This window comes from Annulohypoxylon truncatum (genome assembly GCF_022578515.1).
Source record: "Annulohypoxylon truncatum strain CBS 140777 unplaced genomic scaffold F4807scaffold_4, whole genome shotgun sequence".
NCBI classification, from domain to species: domain Eukaryota; kingdom Fungi; phylum Ascomycota; class Sordariomycetes; order Xylariales; family Hypoxylaceae; genus Annulohypoxylon; species Annulohypoxylon truncatum.
The window spans coordinates 1047516-1064134 of NW_025953790.1; the positions used below are offsets into that span (position 1 = coordinate 1047516).

At 49.4% G+C, this 16619-nt stretch overlaps 4 protein-coding genes across 4 annotated transcripts; 2 read left to right on the forward strand and 2 right to left on the reverse strand.

The window, feature by feature from the left end:
- Window positions 1-2476: 2476 nt before the first annotated feature.
- F4807DRAFT_269124 (uncharacterized protein) lies at window positions 2477-4708 on the forward strand. Its single transcript, XM_047994555.1, has one exon. It carries the CDS (start codon window positions 2937-2939, stop codon window positions 4524-4526), a length of 1590 nt encoding a protein of 529 aa, XP_047858033.1. The 5' UTR covers window positions 2477-2936; the 3' UTR covers window positions 4527-4708.
- A 2156-nt stretch (window positions 4709-6864) lies between these two features.
- F4807DRAFT_456859 (glycoside hydrolase family 18 protein) lies at window positions 6865-7935 on the reverse strand (the record flags this gene model as incomplete). Its single annotated transcript, XM_048000945.1, has 1 exon — window positions 6865-7935. The coding sequence occupies one exon, from the start codon at window positions 7933-7935 to the stop codon at window positions 6865-6867; it is 1071 nt and encodes a 356-aa protein (XP_047858034.1).
- Window positions 7936-10923: 2988 nt separating this feature from the next.
- F4807DRAFT_411456 (SNF2 family N-terminal domain-containing protein) lies at window positions 10924-15241 on the forward strand. The gene has a single exon (XM_047996701.1). It carries the CDS (start codon window positions 11443-11445, stop codon window positions 14938-14940), a length of 3498 nt encoding a protein of 1165 aa, XP_047858035.1. The 5' UTR covers window positions 10924-11442; the 3' UTR covers window positions 14941-15241.
- F4807DRAFT_411457 (40S ribosomal protein S14-like protein) lies at window positions 15242-16480 on the reverse strand. Its single transcript, XM_047996702.1, has 3 exons — window positions 16257-16480; window positions 16087-16159; window positions 15242-15847 (listed from the first exon to the last, which is right to left on the reverse strand). The coding sequence occupies exons 1-3, from the start codon at window positions 16321-16323 to the stop codon at window positions 15535-15537; spliced, it is 453 nt and encodes a 150-aa protein (XP_047858036.1). The 5' UTR covers window positions 16324-16480; the 3' UTR covers window positions 15242-15534.
- Window positions 16481-16619: the final 139 nt, after the last annotated feature.

Consider the following 16619-nt stretch of genomic DNA (forward strand, 5'->3'; position numbering starts at 1 on the left):
TTCCAGATCATCGGGCTATTTGGAGTAACGCTCGTGCTCATCAACTCGTTCGCAACATTCCCCCGCACTCACGATGAGCTTCAGACAGGACAAACTCGTGCTCATGATTTAATAGAAGTGTCGACAACTATTGATATGTTTTACGCTATGATGTATGTGCGCCCGTAAAGGAGGTTCGCTAAATGTGCGGGGGAGCGAATCAGGGCGCAGTGATAAGAAGATGGCTGAATGGGAATGGGTACATAAATACTATGCGGAATGAGGTTCGACGTGCATAAGACTATTCTTGACCCGTCAATCTTGGTGTGGCAGGCCCTCCCTGACTAGCTGATCGTCGGTACAACAAACCTAACGGCTTATCGTTGTGTTTGTCGACGGATGATGTTACGGACGAAGTTTAGAGATCGAAGCCAATCTTGCGTCCACGGGAAGGAGCAGGAATTAAGGCAATGTGCGGGTATGCCATGTACATCTCCGTCTCCAGTCTCAAAATGTAGATTCATTTCGAAATCAGGAAAGGGAAAATATCATGCAATTTCCAGCTTACTGCGCTTATAGAACGGCAGACACGGAATGTCCATGTTCGGTCGCAATGGATAAGTGAGTTGGCAGGATGTAACTCGGGCTATTTGGCACCATTTAGCGAGACGCGAAGCGGGAGAAGTAGGCTGATATTGATGTTGTCGTGGTTGGGCATTGCCGGAATGCCATATTACGGAGATATAATAGTACCTGTCGGCCTGCTAAGACGTGACTCATGCCGCTGCTTTGGAGCCCGAGCCCGAGATATTTCGAAAACGACGCTCACGGGGTTGTCAAGGATTCCCCACAGTCTTGTCTGGCATATTAACTTTTGCAAATGATGTTGACATGGATTATGTGCGCGATACTACGTTTAGGTAGTAGAGGCTAGATAGACTTACTAACCTCCAGCTCATCACTAATATAGCTTGGATCATTAGCTCCTATAGGCTGATTTCCATACCTTTCCTCCATCCGAGGCCTGGAGATATCGAATTAGTTACCTTTGTAGATGGGGTCGTGTTCGGATATTGACTTTGAATGAATGTAACTTGGCATTCTTTGGAAATAATCTCATTAACAATGAGTGGCCCGTGAGGGAGTCCGGTCTGGTGGTCGATATTCAGGGTCCTGCCCCCAACAAACCCCAACTGCTTCGTCCTGCAAGGGCGGAGAGAGTGGCAACATTTGCTGTAGCAGCGTAGGGGTACCTTCCAGAAGAATTACTTTCGAAACGGTGAGAGCTGATTTCCTATTTTGTGGGGTGTCGGTTGAGAGCCACGGCTGGGCATCCCACAGGGCGAAGAGCTACTTTAGGGGTGTCGGATCAGCCGATCAGTTGGAAACCCGCAACCCACCCTCGCTCTTCAGCTACGTAAGCCCAGTGACAGCACATATTCGTGGGATATCTGCATATTTCCAGATCACGCCTCGTCTGACAGACTCGTGTACCGGCGCAGTTTTACGTACAATTAGTCCAAGTTGAGAAACTTGACAGATGTGGCCTTCAAAAAGGATCAATGTATGTACTGCGTAGTACGAGGAACGTGGGCTGGTTGAAGTAGACTTGGAGACGTCAAAAACATGTTGAAGGAAAGTTAATGTCTCCGACCCAAACGGCATTCCGTCTAGATGGAACCTTGGAACCTTGGTACCTTATCAGTTGCCCCAGCCGTTGTGGTACAATACCGGACTCCACCGCTCGGTACCTAATTCGAGGTACATGCCACGGTAGGGATACTTGGCAACTTGGTAGGAGCTATCATAAAACATGTACAAAATCGACGGAAGTCGCGTGCGTCGCATGGTTGTAGCCATGTACCCGGGTACCCGAGCAGGGGCTAAGATCTAAGTTACCTGACTCGAGGGCTAAAGGGGGTCACTATCTTTCCTCTTTCCCATTATCTTCCCCGAATCAGGCAGGCCACATCTGCCATTTCATAAGTCGAGATGAGCGACGAGGGTCAATCGGAATCCTGTTGTACAAGTCATAACCTGTTGTTCTAACCTGTTATTCTAATTTCTGTTATCTGTTAGATGGCTTCCTAGTCTTGGCTGTCATCAATATCCGCCCTTCCCGTTTTCCTAGTTTAGACCTATCACCTAGAATGTATCTGATCTATTACTTATTAGACATCTAGATGGATGTATAATATCTCCCGTCCTGCCTCGATCCTCTTTTTATTCTTCTCTTATTACGTCCTCTTTGTTGTCGACTAACAACCCAATAACACCTAATACAATACAATCATTCACCACAAAGGTACCGAATCATAAGACCGTCGCGGAAACAAGAGACGCTGGTAGTTCGGAGTCAAGAGTTATTGCGCGTCATAGCGTCCCCTGCGCCCATCATCGTCATCGTCCGTCTCAGCTCGACCCCATCCCGAAAGTTCGTATTGCGTGTTTCCAAATGTCCGTATTGTGATGCCTCACCATTCTCGTGAGATCCAGCTACTAGAAGAGCTGTTGCGCCCACGACAGGACGGGTTGTAGTAGTCGAGCTTGCGACCTCTAAGGATCTGCAGAAACGACATCATCATTATTTTATATCGAAGTTTCCACGTCTTTGGGTCCCTGTCGTGCATCTAACCTGCATCCCACGTTCGACGAGACGCCTCGCTGTTACGTACGAGAATCGTGGGACCCCTGGTGAAAGGCTACACACGACTAACTCGACCACCAATCCATTACTTCACTTGGCGGACGATTCTAATCGCGGCACTCCCCTTCCGATTCGGTGGCCAACCCGGGAAAAAGAGAACTAAGGGACTTACAGCGCATTTTAGAGCCACGTTCCTTGCGGCCTGCCGCCCCGCTACACTTGCTTAATTGCAGCAATAGGGTGACGGCTGATTACTGTTACTAACGATTTCCGTTAAAAAGTCGGGTCCAGTCTCGAATTCCAAGTTACGATGATGGTTCCGAGGTCCTTTTTCTACTCTCGCAAACAACCTATATCCCCTACCTCCGTACCGAACTCGACGTCTAAGGTGTCTACGCCTAAGCGGAAGGATGATCAATTTACGAAGAGAGACGTCACTCCTATCAAGCCTACCAATATTAAAACACCACCCAGGGACCTTAGTATGGCTAAGAGGAAAGGTCTACAGTCGGATAGACTATCCCCGCCAAGCAACAGTCCGCCAAGTACCACCATGACCAACGCTGTCGCGCGACCAAATACTCCTTCTAGCGCCGTACAGATCCCCATAAAATCGAAGCAGGATGCTGCACATGCGCATAGATCGCGACCTCATGCGCATGCGCCGCGAAAGCACTCTTCGAGGCGGCCTCGCGATGCGCACTCTCCCGACGCCATCCCTCCATCGGTGGCGGCTTTGCTTGCTGTTACTAGCATCCCTCCGCCTAACCGGCGTATGAGGTCGCGGCAGCAGTCTAGGGACTCGTCTAGAGATTCACGGATGACCGTCGATTCTATCGTGACTCGATCGCAGGTCTCCGAGAAGGCGCTGAGCCAGGAACTTAGCGAGGAATTCGCTCGAGATTTGAGTGATGGAAGCATCGCATCTTATGATCGCAGCCCCATGGATGTATTGCTCAGCCCGCCCGATGAGCTTTACGAAGATGGAGCATCCATAAACAGCGATAGCGCATTCACGTCAGCTCTCTCAACTCGCGCGGCATCGTTCGAGAGCGTACCGTCCCTAGGCGACTCGTTTGGCACCAGTTTTGTTACCTCCATCGACTCTCCTATCACGCCGCGAGGAAGAAGGATACGTCCGCCACGGCGTTCATTGGAGCCAATTTCTTCGCCACCTGGGAAGCACCCGGAACACCCGCTTTCTATTAAGAGCACTGCGGAGATCGACCAACTTGACTTTAGGGTATTCGACTCAAAGTCAGGTCTCGCCGAGCAGAAGCAGGCTACGGGACTGGCACCTCTTAAATCTGTCTTCAAATCGAACCTGACAGCATCGCTCCGCGCATTGCGCTCAGCAGCTCGTTCTCTGTCTAGTTTTACTGCTTCGTCGATCCCTCCCGATGATTTTCTCACCAGGTCTATACTCACAATCGATCCTCGGGTCCCATTCACTGATGAGAGAATGCCCCCCGTCATGGAAGAGCCTAGCGAAGCAATGCGTCGTTATTTAAACCCAACGAGCAATCTACGTCCCGATTCGCGTGTCCGGTCTCCGACCCGTAGCTACACGGCTTCTATTCAGATGCAAACTTACAAAATCCAGAGGTCGAGGAGTGCCCCTGCATCCAGTCGCTCGGGTGGTCAAGCGGGCAATTCTAAATCACCAGCTGCCTACGTGTTTCCACCAGGTCCTCGACAGCGGGAGATACGCGAGAATTCAGACTTCATTCGTATTGCTGTATTGGAACATCTAATGCGCAAGCGCGGCAAATTGGACGACCAACGTGAAGGACATGCGCGTTGGCTCTTACCGCCAAGGAAGTCTACATCAAAACCTTATGAGATTGGACCTGACGGCATTCCTGCTCGGTGGGTTGCTCTCTCACAGGACACCATTTGAATTTAGGGAAAGCGATGGATCTTCCATTAGTTCACCCTCGGCCTCATTACGATCAACAAGACTGCAGAATCTATGACTGCATTTGGAGGAGCCTAGTGATGGCTGAGAAGCAAAATTGGATATCCAGCATTGTGGGTTAGTTATGTCATCCAACGAACGGCTCAAGGCTCGAAGCAGAGGAGTACGTGGATCGCGGGCTTCGTCCCACAACGCTACGTCAACCACGACTACCGAAAGACTAACTAGCTTCGATATTCGGCCAATCCTACGACTCCCATTACTCCACCTTTCCGACATCGCCAGTCTCGCCGGACCCATCGTAACATTCTGGAATACCCGTAACGCGACAAGCGCTACCATGAATTAAGGGTTGTGGATATATCCCCTAATTTTATTTCGCCTAGTCAGGGTCCTGTCAGAAATATTCGGTTTCGGGATCTCGCGAGGCTTGATCAAATCTAAGACCGAGGTCGGATGGGTAATGGCTCCTACAAGGGTGGGCAAGTTGGTCATCCAGGTCATCTTTTGAGTTAGGCCGCTTTCCTCTGCAAGGAGCATGCATTCCCGTGGTGCATTATCTTGCGCTGCTTTCTAATCAGATCCACGACGACTTCGAAGCTCCGCAATTTCATTCTAGCGCGGATCAGATACTTCCTGGTTTCTCATGCGCTCGGCTGTCGCCTAAGACTTACGGAATTTGGAAAATTTTAAACAAGAGCAGCATTAGTGGCCTAGTGGGAAAAAAAGGGAAAAGAAAAAACTTGTGCATCCCACTATGCCATTTCATAATGCCATCCCAAGGTCCTCGGGTTTATGCGTTGGACTGGAATGTGCATATAGCGATTTTACTCCGATAGCATAGCCGTCGTTCTGTTCGATATTTTTCCTTTTCTGCGATTTTGTGTGCGGTCGTTCGAATACCCCTGAAATTTACCTTCTTTTCGTGTTAGCGACCACCTATTCCCACACATTTCTGTTTCTTGTTCATTGTTTAGCGTTGTTTATTATTCAACTAGCAGATATTTTACCATGTTTTTGGAAGGAGTTGTGGCTCTTTCTGTTGGACGCATTGGGAAGGTATTCTTCGGCTAAGTTGGGTAGCCACTGCATTGCCCGGCGTTGGACATGGGGATCATATACCATATACGACTGCAGATCTGGGCAGCCAGAACCGACTAAACGGCGGATTTATTAAATCTATATTGGGAAGAGATCACGAAGCATATTTGTGCGCATAACGGAAGTCTAGATCCGCTTTGGAAGACGCAGACGCAGGGACTTGACCAAGTCTTGGATTGTCTTGGAAGAAAAGAAACAAATACCGCAGCTCATCCTGCAGACCATGCATAGCTGCCCAACATGGCAGGATATCGGAGTTATTAAATTCAAGATGGTGATAGCATTTGTATGTTTTAGAATCGAGAAGTGGGAGTTGGTTGTCATTTAGATGCGGCGTGGGCCTTAGCGAGCAAGCGATTTACACTTCTACATGATAAAGATATATCCGACTACCTCTAATGAAACTACTGTATCAATTCCAAGTTATACGATATCTTTAATGAAACTGTCGTTAGTTCGTATGAATGTCTGACTAACTAGGTGGTTTTAAACTAATGGCACTCAAACTTGAATAGGGCATGTCCTAGCGGAAAGCAGTCTAATCGATGGCCTAAGTCGACTTTGCCAATAGGTCATCTAACGATCGTATAGAACTGTTGTCGTAGTCTTGAAGAATAAAAGGGATCAAGGGTTTAGACTAGCACAATTAATAAAATGCCTTAGTCCTAATACATACCAACTATTTCTATCAATCTCTCCATCTCCTGATCTACGTCTCCGGCAGTTAAGCAGGATAACCCTTTCCCCAGTCGAAGCGATTGTAAACAGTTAATCGAGAGAGAACTAATTGGTCCAAAAGCGAAACACCACCTTATGCTCCCTTGCTTCGACGTTTGTTTGACATGTGCCAACGCCATTGCTATTGTTACTTCTATAATGTAATGCCTAGACCAGTCTTTAGCAATTCTGAATGCGAGATAAGAAGCATCCTGTTGTGCAACGGCGTATACTTATGCATACCACAAACACGCATAGCGAGATAGGGCAGAGATAAAAACCATATACATGAGCAATCGCTTATGTAAATATATAAGTCAAAGTATATACAAAAAGGTTCGATGATTATAAACAAATACTAGTAGCCTATAAGGTTAGAGATATCCCGTATAACCACCCGTTGATAACGCCTGATATGTACATGTTGGGCAACGCCTAACGTACGGTGACGGTGTTAGGTAGATACAGCAAGATATGTATGTAGCTAAAGTAGGTAGGTGACTCAAGCGATGTAATCCCTATACACCCTCTTAGCCTCCCTCCTGACCCTCCGCCCGGCCTTGCGCACGCGCCTCCACACCGCCTCGCGGGCCGAGATCTCCTTCTTCTGACCGCTCGTCGCGGCGGCGGAGCGCACGTGTTGCGCCATCCAGGTAGCCCACTCGTTGGGCGCGGACTCGCCGCCCGGCAGCGAGTTGAAGTACTCCCAGCCGGCGACGCCGCCGAACGCCGGGTTCTCGGCCGTCAGCTCCTGGAGCACGGGGGCCTCGCTGTCGAGGTCCACGAACCCGCCCCCGTTCGCCGGGTTCGTGACGAGCCCCATCACCACCTTGGCCGCGGCGAACCCGTCGTCGACGATGGACTCGTAGTCCGACGCGCTGCTCGCGTCGCCCCACCCGTAGTAGAACTGCGCGTTGTAGAAGGACACCGAAGAACCGCGCTCTTTCTCGAGGTCGAAGTAGCTGAAACCGCTGAGGTTGCCGCCGCCCTCGGTCAGGGCCGCGGCGACGGGCGCGAGCGAGATGGTGAAGGAGTCGCCGAAGTCCGCCTTCAGGCGGTCGATGAGGCGCACGATGCCGTCGAGCGACATGGTCTCCTCGACGTCGAGGTCGAGCCCTTGCAGGTTGTAGGTGCCGATCATGTCGTGGAGCGGCGCGTAGTACTTCTCGAAGTCGGCGTCGTCGCCGTCGAGGCGCGAGTAGGAGCCCGCGGCGGCGCCGCCGAGCATGCCCATGACGGTGACGCCGGCGGCCTGCAGCTGGGCGGCGTCGGACCAGACCTGGTCGAAGAGCGTGTTGTTGGGCGGGTAGTTGTTCAGGTGCACGCCCGGGTCGTCGGTCAGGTGGATGGCGGCGATGAGGACGTGGGTCACGGGGATGCTGGACTTGTCGCTGATGAGCGGCAGCAGCGAGACGTGCTCCGTCGCGCTGCCGTTGAAGTTCGTCGTCTGGTAGTAGATCACGACGCGGTGGTCGTTGACGGTCGCCGCTGTGGCGGTCTCCTTGGCGCAGACCATGGGCACGAGGAGAGGCATCACCCTCGTCATCCACTGGGATACTTTGCAGAACAACATCTTGGGCGGCTTTCTTCTTGATTACGGGCTATGGGTCTATTCCACTCCGTTGGGTTTGGCTTCCTACTAGGATAGGAAGGGGTCCGCAGAGTTGGGGAATGGTGGATAGATCTCAAGCGGCGAGACGACTAAGCTGGGGAACGTCTTGCTCAAGTACTCGAGCTTCGCGGTCTGAATAAGCTTGGCTAAGCTCGCTGGGCGGATCCCTTCGAGCCACTCAGCTACCTACATGGTCATAGGGCTATGCGGCGAGGAGGCGTAGCGACCTTATTTTAAATAGGTACATACATATTTACTGGTATGTCTGGTCGTCCCATCAAGGAGGCTTCGCCCATCCCAAGTCTCATCCCTCGGGATCGGCGCGAGACCGTAAGCAGGCTAAGTACTCCGCTCATGCAAGGACAGTGCCGACAACGTTTGAGTTGAAACGTTTCGCCAACAAGGGTGGGTGAGTAGGTATGCCATTGATTTGCGTGTGGGTATGTATCTTGCCGGCCGTGACTGGCCTGAACGGTACTTAACATCGTGATCCACACTCGCTAAAGGATCGGATGGGACGGCCAATGATCTCGTCGGCCTCGCGCTCAGCTTGGCGGGAACGGCATGTATCCCTCCACCACTCCAATCTCGTGTAATGAGGTCATCAAGGGTTCCCGTCTAAGTGCCTGCTTGTCTCCCCGGACAGGCAGGTGGACCAACCGCGGGCGGGATCGATCGTCTCCGTCGCATTTATGAACGGCTGTAGCTACGCTCCTCCCGCGAAGGGAAACAATTGAGGGGTTTCCTTGGGCTGGGATTAGGGTCTAGGCGCGCTCGCGACAGAATTGAGTTGGTAGGGCTGGGGGACGGTAGGGACATAGTAGCATTGAGTCGGGCCTTTCCTACCTTGTTCAATGCTCTCGTAGTAAGGAGATTCATCGCTGTCTACATTTTGTATTATCTATTTCTAAGGAACAGTTGATGACTTGTAATGAGTCGATATATTACGACCTCGGTGAGAAGGGATACCCAGAGGGAGATAGATGTGTATACATGTGTAATGCATACGAGTGCCGGGTTTATTGATCTGATCGCATTGTCTATTGAATGGAGCCAAGTGTGTACGGTAGTGAGATCTGTAAGATATAGGTCAGCTTATTTGAGGTGACGTGGTATTGCATATAATACCTAGATCTCCAGGAATTCCGTTGATACTGAAGAGCTGCGGATAGATCACTTAATCAAATTCTCGGAATAGCACTTGTCTATTAGATACCAGTATGGGTTTTGTATATGTTAACTGAACGAAGGAATTCAATAACCAGAATGACCTTGCTGGATTGAAACAGAGATGGAAGAGGATTAGAGATTAGGAGGCTCAAGCAAGATCTGACAATCCCAATTTTATGTTCTATTTTCGGCTCTGTACGTGGATCTTAGCTCGGATTCTGACCAGTGTGATACGTTACTTCTGGGGACTATTGGAAGCGAAAAGCGGACCTCCGTATATTCTGGTAATCGAAGGATTGAGGTACCGAGGTAAAGATGAGCTTGAGCTCAAACATAGTAGGTATATAAACCTGCGTTGCTGCGCTTGGTATAAGCTAGATGTGTGTAATTAGCAATACAGGTCACGTTCTGTGTTGTTATGTAAGTACATACGAATAATGATATCCATTCTTAGTACCTAGTAGAGTGTAGTCACTGTATTTAAGCAATCAGTGAATAGCCGGTTAAGAAAGCTCTAATTGCCATTCTGAGCATAACTCGCTAAAACCAGCTGATGAAACTCTTTCGCTAATCCTAGCTGGGTTTAGTGCTTTAGCCATTTCTGTGCTAGTGCGACAACTCTCCTCAATTTGAACAGAGGCGCTATTCGGCTCCGGATTAACCTTAGTTTGCTCAGCGGCCTTTAGCTGAACCGTTAACTGCTTTAAGCTATCGCATTCAGCTTGGGCCGTAGCCAATTGACATGACAATTGATCAATCCTCTTCCCTATTTTTTCAGTCAACCATCGCATTGGTCCGTTGTCCCCGAGCTGAAGAAGCTCTTGTACAGCTTCTCGTCCAGCTTCTATTACATCCTGTGACTTTTCAGGAGTAGCCACCCAATTAGAAGGCTCGATTTCGATAGGAATGTTCGAAAGGGGAGTGTCTGGTGGGGTGTTTACCCCATGAGCTCTAGTTGAATCGAGTGGGGCTGCCCGAGGCTGCTTAGGCGTTTTTAATACTAGTTGATTTCGAGCTAAAAATGTCGGGACCCATTGTTTCCCAAGAGGTTCATGATCGCCATTGGTCCGAAGAATTCGTACGACTAAACTTCGGATCTGAGCATGGGTCGCAGGTAAACCTAATGCCTTTTGTCCCCTTATCCAATTGGCTACTTCGATCTCTTGCTGTTGTGTTAAGCGTTGTTGCATAGAGTGGGCTTTATTACTCGGTTGGGTGCCTCTAAGTCGTGATCTTAGAGTAGATTGAGGAACGTTCCAATCACGAGTAGCTTGACGAAGTGATGCACCTTTTCGTACCGCTTCAGTAGCCTTCTCGAGCGCTGTTTGGCTGTAATTGGCATAACGAGGCATATTGATGAAAACGAAGATTTCTGATTGGTTGAAGAGCAGTATGGAAGATAAAAACAATGTGTAAAAAATTGAAGCAATGGGAATGCATCAGATTTATATTGGAAAGAGTGGGCCGCTCAAGGGCCTCTGTGAGCCCCTGACATTTTATTGACTGATATTAACCAGCAGTCGGGGTTTAAGGGGATCGGAAACCCCCCCTTTTAAGACAGCCTGGACAGCATAAATCCATCATATCATTCTCCGTAAGCGGGTAACTACAAATAAATACATAAATACTAGAATGGGCGAATTATTCAAGTATCGAAGGTTTTTCATTATTAAGCGTCCGTAAGGCTTATCGATAAAGATATGCATCTAATTGACTGGACCAACCGGAAGAGTTCGCTATGCGTCATTCGGGATTCCAAACACCTTCTCGTCGCCTCCCATCCTAGGTAATTAAGGTTTCCGGAACAAAAGAGCCTCAACACTACTTCCTTTTTCCATGTGCGCTGGTGCCTACCGTTTTTGACTCCTACTACTAGGCAACTTTTTTCCCCTGCACTTTCGTCTTTCTTTTTTCCTTCTCATTCCAACATTCAGACACAATTCGATTCATCGCACTCTGTGATCTGTTACCAACTTCAGTATCCGTCTAAGCCTTTAGGCATTTGGTATCAACTCACTTGCGCTGATTCGCACTGCTACTGGATCGTGTACTCTATTCTCACCTTTCTACCACTTTATTATACTACACACTCTACTTCATCACTCTCTATTCTATCAATCACTTCTCCATCACACTACTCTTTCATTACTCCACTACTTGAATATCAACTGTACAATTGCACTACTCTTCCAAGATACGGTACTCTTTCATTAAACCACTCTACCACTTTCGCATCACCAAACTATCTTGTATTCACGCACACCCTTTAATGTACGGCGCATTGTGCCGACTTTCATCATGACGTCTGATTCCGGTAATCCGGATGACCCAAAAGTTGAGTCGGCGGATGTACAACGCGCCGTAACCCCAGTCACGGAACTGTTAACCAACATCGTCGAAGAAGCATGTGCTACTACTGCACCTGCTGCTGATTCCAACGCCAAAGATACTATTGCCGACATCGTTGATGAGGAAGCAGCGATTAAGAATCTTACAGCAAATGTTCGCGACCAGGCAGATGTAGAACGCGATATCACTTATCAAGCGAATCTTGCCTTGATTGATGCTGAGGATAAGCGAGATGAGAAACGTATCGACAAGGTACGAGCTAGTATAAAGAAGCTCAAAACCGAGAAGAAGAACCTTGAGGAGCAATGTCGTAGGGCCCTTGGAAGACCCGCGTATCAGCGAACAACTCGAGACAAGATTGCTCAAATTGACTCGGATATCAAACAAGCCAACAAGGACATTGCTGATCTCCAAGCACGCATCGAACAACGTCATCGCGAAGGCGACAATATCGACCAATTTCAGAGCACCAACAAGAAGTTGCCTAACGAGAGTCATCGTGACTTCTTGATTCGCACGGGTAAAATTACCCCATTTGCGAATATTGGTGGACCACGACCCGAAGGCGTTGAAGGACCGCTGGCCGATGCCTTAATCGATGCCGAAGATGAAGCAGCAGCGGAGCAACTGGAAGAACAAGCCGATTACCAACCTCAATCGCATCAGAATCTGCGAGCGCCTGGATTTGACGAAGAACCTGATCTGGCCAGCGCGGCGGCCGAAAGCGAATTCGGATTACGTCCACGTCAACGCCAACAAAAAAAGCGTAAATTAACGCACGCGGCTTCGTCGTCGGACGAATACGTACCGCAGACTTCTTCCGATGCGCCCGGTGCAGATTTCGTTGATCAAGTGTCACAGGATGACGAGCGACCTCGAAAGAAGTCCAAGAAAGCAACAAGTGGTGACAAAGTTGATCTTAGCAAGATCGACGATGGCAATGAGCGCAGTTACCAGGCTCGACTTGCTGATTGGTCCAAAAGGCGTTGCGCCAACAGACGTAGAAAGCGGCAGGAGAGAAGACGTGAAGGCGACGACGAGGCTGACAGTGGAGATGAACAAGAATGGTTGAAGCCTTCTCCAGACCACGACGATCATCTCCTTCAGAATGGGTTCAAGATCCCTGGTGATATCAACCATGCCCTTTTTGACTACCAGAGAACCGGTGTTCAATGGTTGTCAGAACTTTATGCCCAGAAAGTTGGAGGCATCGTTGGTGACGAGATGGGCCTTGGAAAGACTATTCAACTCATCGCTTTCATTGCGACTTTGCATCACAGTCAGCAATTAGACAAGCCTGTCATTATCGTGGCACCAGCTACTGTCCTTAAGCAATGGGTGAACGAATTCCACCGTTGGTGGCCTCCTATGCGAGTGTCGATCCTTCATTCCTCGGGAAGCGGCATGCTTAGTATGAAAGCCGAGGGTAGGATTGAAGATCGAGAAGAGATGTATGATGAGGATGATCAGTTGGACGAGAGCAAGTTTGGCAAAGCGGCAAAGAAAATCGTCAATCGGGTTGTGAAGCATGGTCACGTTTTAGTGACAACTTACGCCGGATTACAGACTTATGGCAGACTCCTTACTCCCGTGGAATGGGGTTATGCTGTTCTAGATGAGGGCCATAAAATCCGTAACCCCAACAGCGCAGTCACGATATACTGCAAAGAGTTGCGAACCCCAAACCGCATCATTCTTTCCGGTACGCCTATGCAGAACAACCTGACAGAGCTATGGTCGCTATTCGACTTCATCTTTCCAATGCGATTAGGAACCTTAGTGGAGTTTCGTAGCCAGTTTGAAATCCCCATTCGGCTTGGAGGTTACGCCAACGCTAACAATCTCCAAATCATGACCGGACAGAAGTGTGCCGAAGTTCTCAAGGATGCAATCAGTCCATTCCTTCTCCAACGACTCAAGATTGATGTTGCGACTGACCTCCCTAAGAAAACCGAACAAGTCCTTTTCTGTCATCTCACGCAGGAACAGAGACAGCAGTACGAGTCTTTCCTCAAGTCGAAGGAGATGGAGGCTATTTTCAAGGGAAGTAGAAATTCCCTCTATGGAATTGACATACTCCGAAAGATCTGCAATCATCCTGATCTTGTCGACCCTAGCTTGAAGGAGAAGAGAGGATACAACTGGGGCGAAGTTAGTAAATCTGGCAAGATGGTGGTTGTGGAAGCACTGCTCCAAACTTGGAAGAAACTCGGACACAAAACACTTTTGTTTAGTCAGAGTGTTCAGATGTTGAATATCCTGGAGAGTTACGTGGAGCGCCTCGAAAATATCAAGTATTTGCGAATGGATGGCGAAACACCTATCAAAGAGAGGCAGAACTTGGTCGACAAGTTCAACGATGATTCTGAAATCGACCTCTTCTTATTAACCACGAAGGTCGGCGGATTGGGCGTTAATCTGACTGGCGCTAACAGAGTCATCTTGTACGACCCCGATTGGAACCCTTCGACAGACGTCCAAGCCCGGGAGCGAGCATGGCGTCTCGGCCAGAAGAAAGAGGTCACGGTTTACCGACTTATGACTGCGGGAACCATTGAAGAGAAGATCTACCACCGCCAGATCTTCAAGCAGTTCTTGTCTAGCAAGGTCCTTAAAGACCCAAAGCAGAAGACTTCTTTCCAGCTAGAGGATTTACATGATCTTTTTACACTAGGGAGTTCCGGAGAGAAGGAGACCGAAACAAGTAGACTTTTCAAGGACTCGGAGGTAACATACACTGGCGCATCGGCCAAGGCGAACAAACAGCACCCCGACCCGAAGGCCGTTAAGGCAGATGGTGACCAAGATGTTCGTGCTGTGGGAGGCGTAGCAGGCATCGAAGAGTACGAGCACGAGGAGTCGAAAGAAGAGAAAAACCTTATGAGGGGTCTATTTTCTCGTGCTGGTGTTCATTCGGCTTTGGAGCACGACAAGATCATGAACGGCAATAAACCAGGAACAGATCCAAGATTGTTCCAGCGCGATGTGGCTATCACGGAAGCGGAAGCAACTGCCTCCCTTGAACGTGCCGCCAAGAAGGCGCGTTCTGTACCCATCGGCGTTGTTACTTGGACTGGCGAAAGGGGCCACGCCGGCGGACCGTCTAACATACGCCGCGGTCGAGGTGGCCCCAGCTCGGCCGGTGTATTGGCCGGACTAGCTGACAGACAAGGTCGGAACGCACCTACGAACGGCTCCTCGGTCCCTCCTCTTGTGGCTAGCAACACCAACATAGGGACCAAGGAGTTTGAAAAGCTGATTCCGGAGTACGTCAAAGCACAAGGGGGACGGGTCCCCACTAAGGCGTTGGTCGACCATTTTAACCCATTCTGCGTGACGAAGAAACAGACGGAGCAGTTTAAGATCGCGTTGAACCAAGTTGCTCAGATGCAACAGCGAGGCTCTTCGATGAGAGGGATATGGACGGTGAAGAAGGAGTACTTGTGAGCGTTGGTCGAAATATTGGGGGTTCTTCTACGAGAATCATGTGGCTCCTGAAGGAAAAAGTATTGGTGGAAATATTGGTATCGAAGAAGAGTTCGTCTTGTAAACAGGGACTCGGGGGCACGACTATACTGCATTTAGGAAGCCACTGGTGGTTGAGGACATTTCGAGCATAGCACAGGAGTTTTGAGATGCTGGAGGACTTTGCATGTATTTTGCTTTACACATATAGCGCTTTACAAACCTGCTTTGTACAAATGAAATTTACTTCATTCCCAATAATATCCAAATGGCTTCATAATCATAGTGAATAGCTCAAGCTCAGCATTCATTTCACGAGTAAAACGCATGGGTCAAGTTTTTGTTGATCAGTTTTCTCATTTCTGCTGTAGCCGTGCCAAAAGGCATCATGTGACAATAAGCATAGCTACCCGAAGTATCATGGAGACCAGGCGTGTTCTAATTATCAGATCTACGCCGTTCTCCTCGTAATTGTCAACGCCACAGAGATGAAGAAGTCCAGATGCAAACCCGTTCCGCCGATTGCCTCCAGATCGCCCATAACCACCAGAGGGGGTGATATATGATATGGCGCGATCACAAACGACGACCACGGCGACCACCCTTTCTGCGGGTGCTGTCGGAGGGAGTGGGGGTGACGTCCTCGATACGGCCGATCTTCATGCCGGAACGGGCCAGGGCACGGAGGGCGGACTGGGCACCGGGGCCAGGGGTCTTGGTGCCGTTACCACCGGTGGCACGGATCTTGATGTGGAGGGCGTTGATGCCAAGCTCCTTGCAGCGGGCGGCGACGTCCTGGGCAGCCAACATGGCGGCGTAGGGTGAGGATTCGTCACGGTCGGCCTTGACCTTCATACCGCCGGTGACACGGGTGATGGTTTCGCGGCCACTGGAATCACCCAGAATGTTAGCCTGATGAACCACACACACAACACAATGCAACAATTTTTCTTAAGTCAAGGGCAGATGTATGTATATAATAATATCATGTGATCCATAGGCATAGCACAGCGAGAGAAGGTTCGTAGGGATTTTCGTTCCTCCTCATTCGCGTGAAGCCGGTGACGACACGGACTGGATTTTGATATATGTATATTTCGGAAATTGGAATGATTGGTTTAGACGAACCTGAGATCGGTGACATGGACGAAGGTGTCGTTGAAGGAGGCGAAGATACGGGCAACGCCAAAGACGAGCTCACCTGCGGGCGCGGGGCACGCGTTAGCGAAATGATAATTTTCACAAGTTCACCGCCGGCATCGTGTCTCATTTTGCCCGCGGCATGGATGATTACTCACCTTCGCGGACCTGAGGTCCGAGGGAGATGTTCTCCTGAGCAGGACGGGTGGTCTTCTTGGGAGGCATTGTGAAATGTCTTTCTTTGTTTTCTTGTGATGTTGGGGGAAAGTTGACGGTTGGGTTGAATCTGAATGCTTGACCGCGAGATTTCTCAAGGGAAAAAAAGGACGATGACAAAATTGGGCGGGATTCTTTTTCGTGTGGGAGAATTGGAGAGGGCAGCGGTGACCGGCGGCAGAAACTTTTAAAGTGGGATAACCCTAAAGCCATACCCAATTCTCGCTTGGGGTGGTGGGCGGTGTGTCTGTGCTTGCTCTAACACATATGCGCTAATCCTATTTTGGCCAAGCAAACTAAATGTT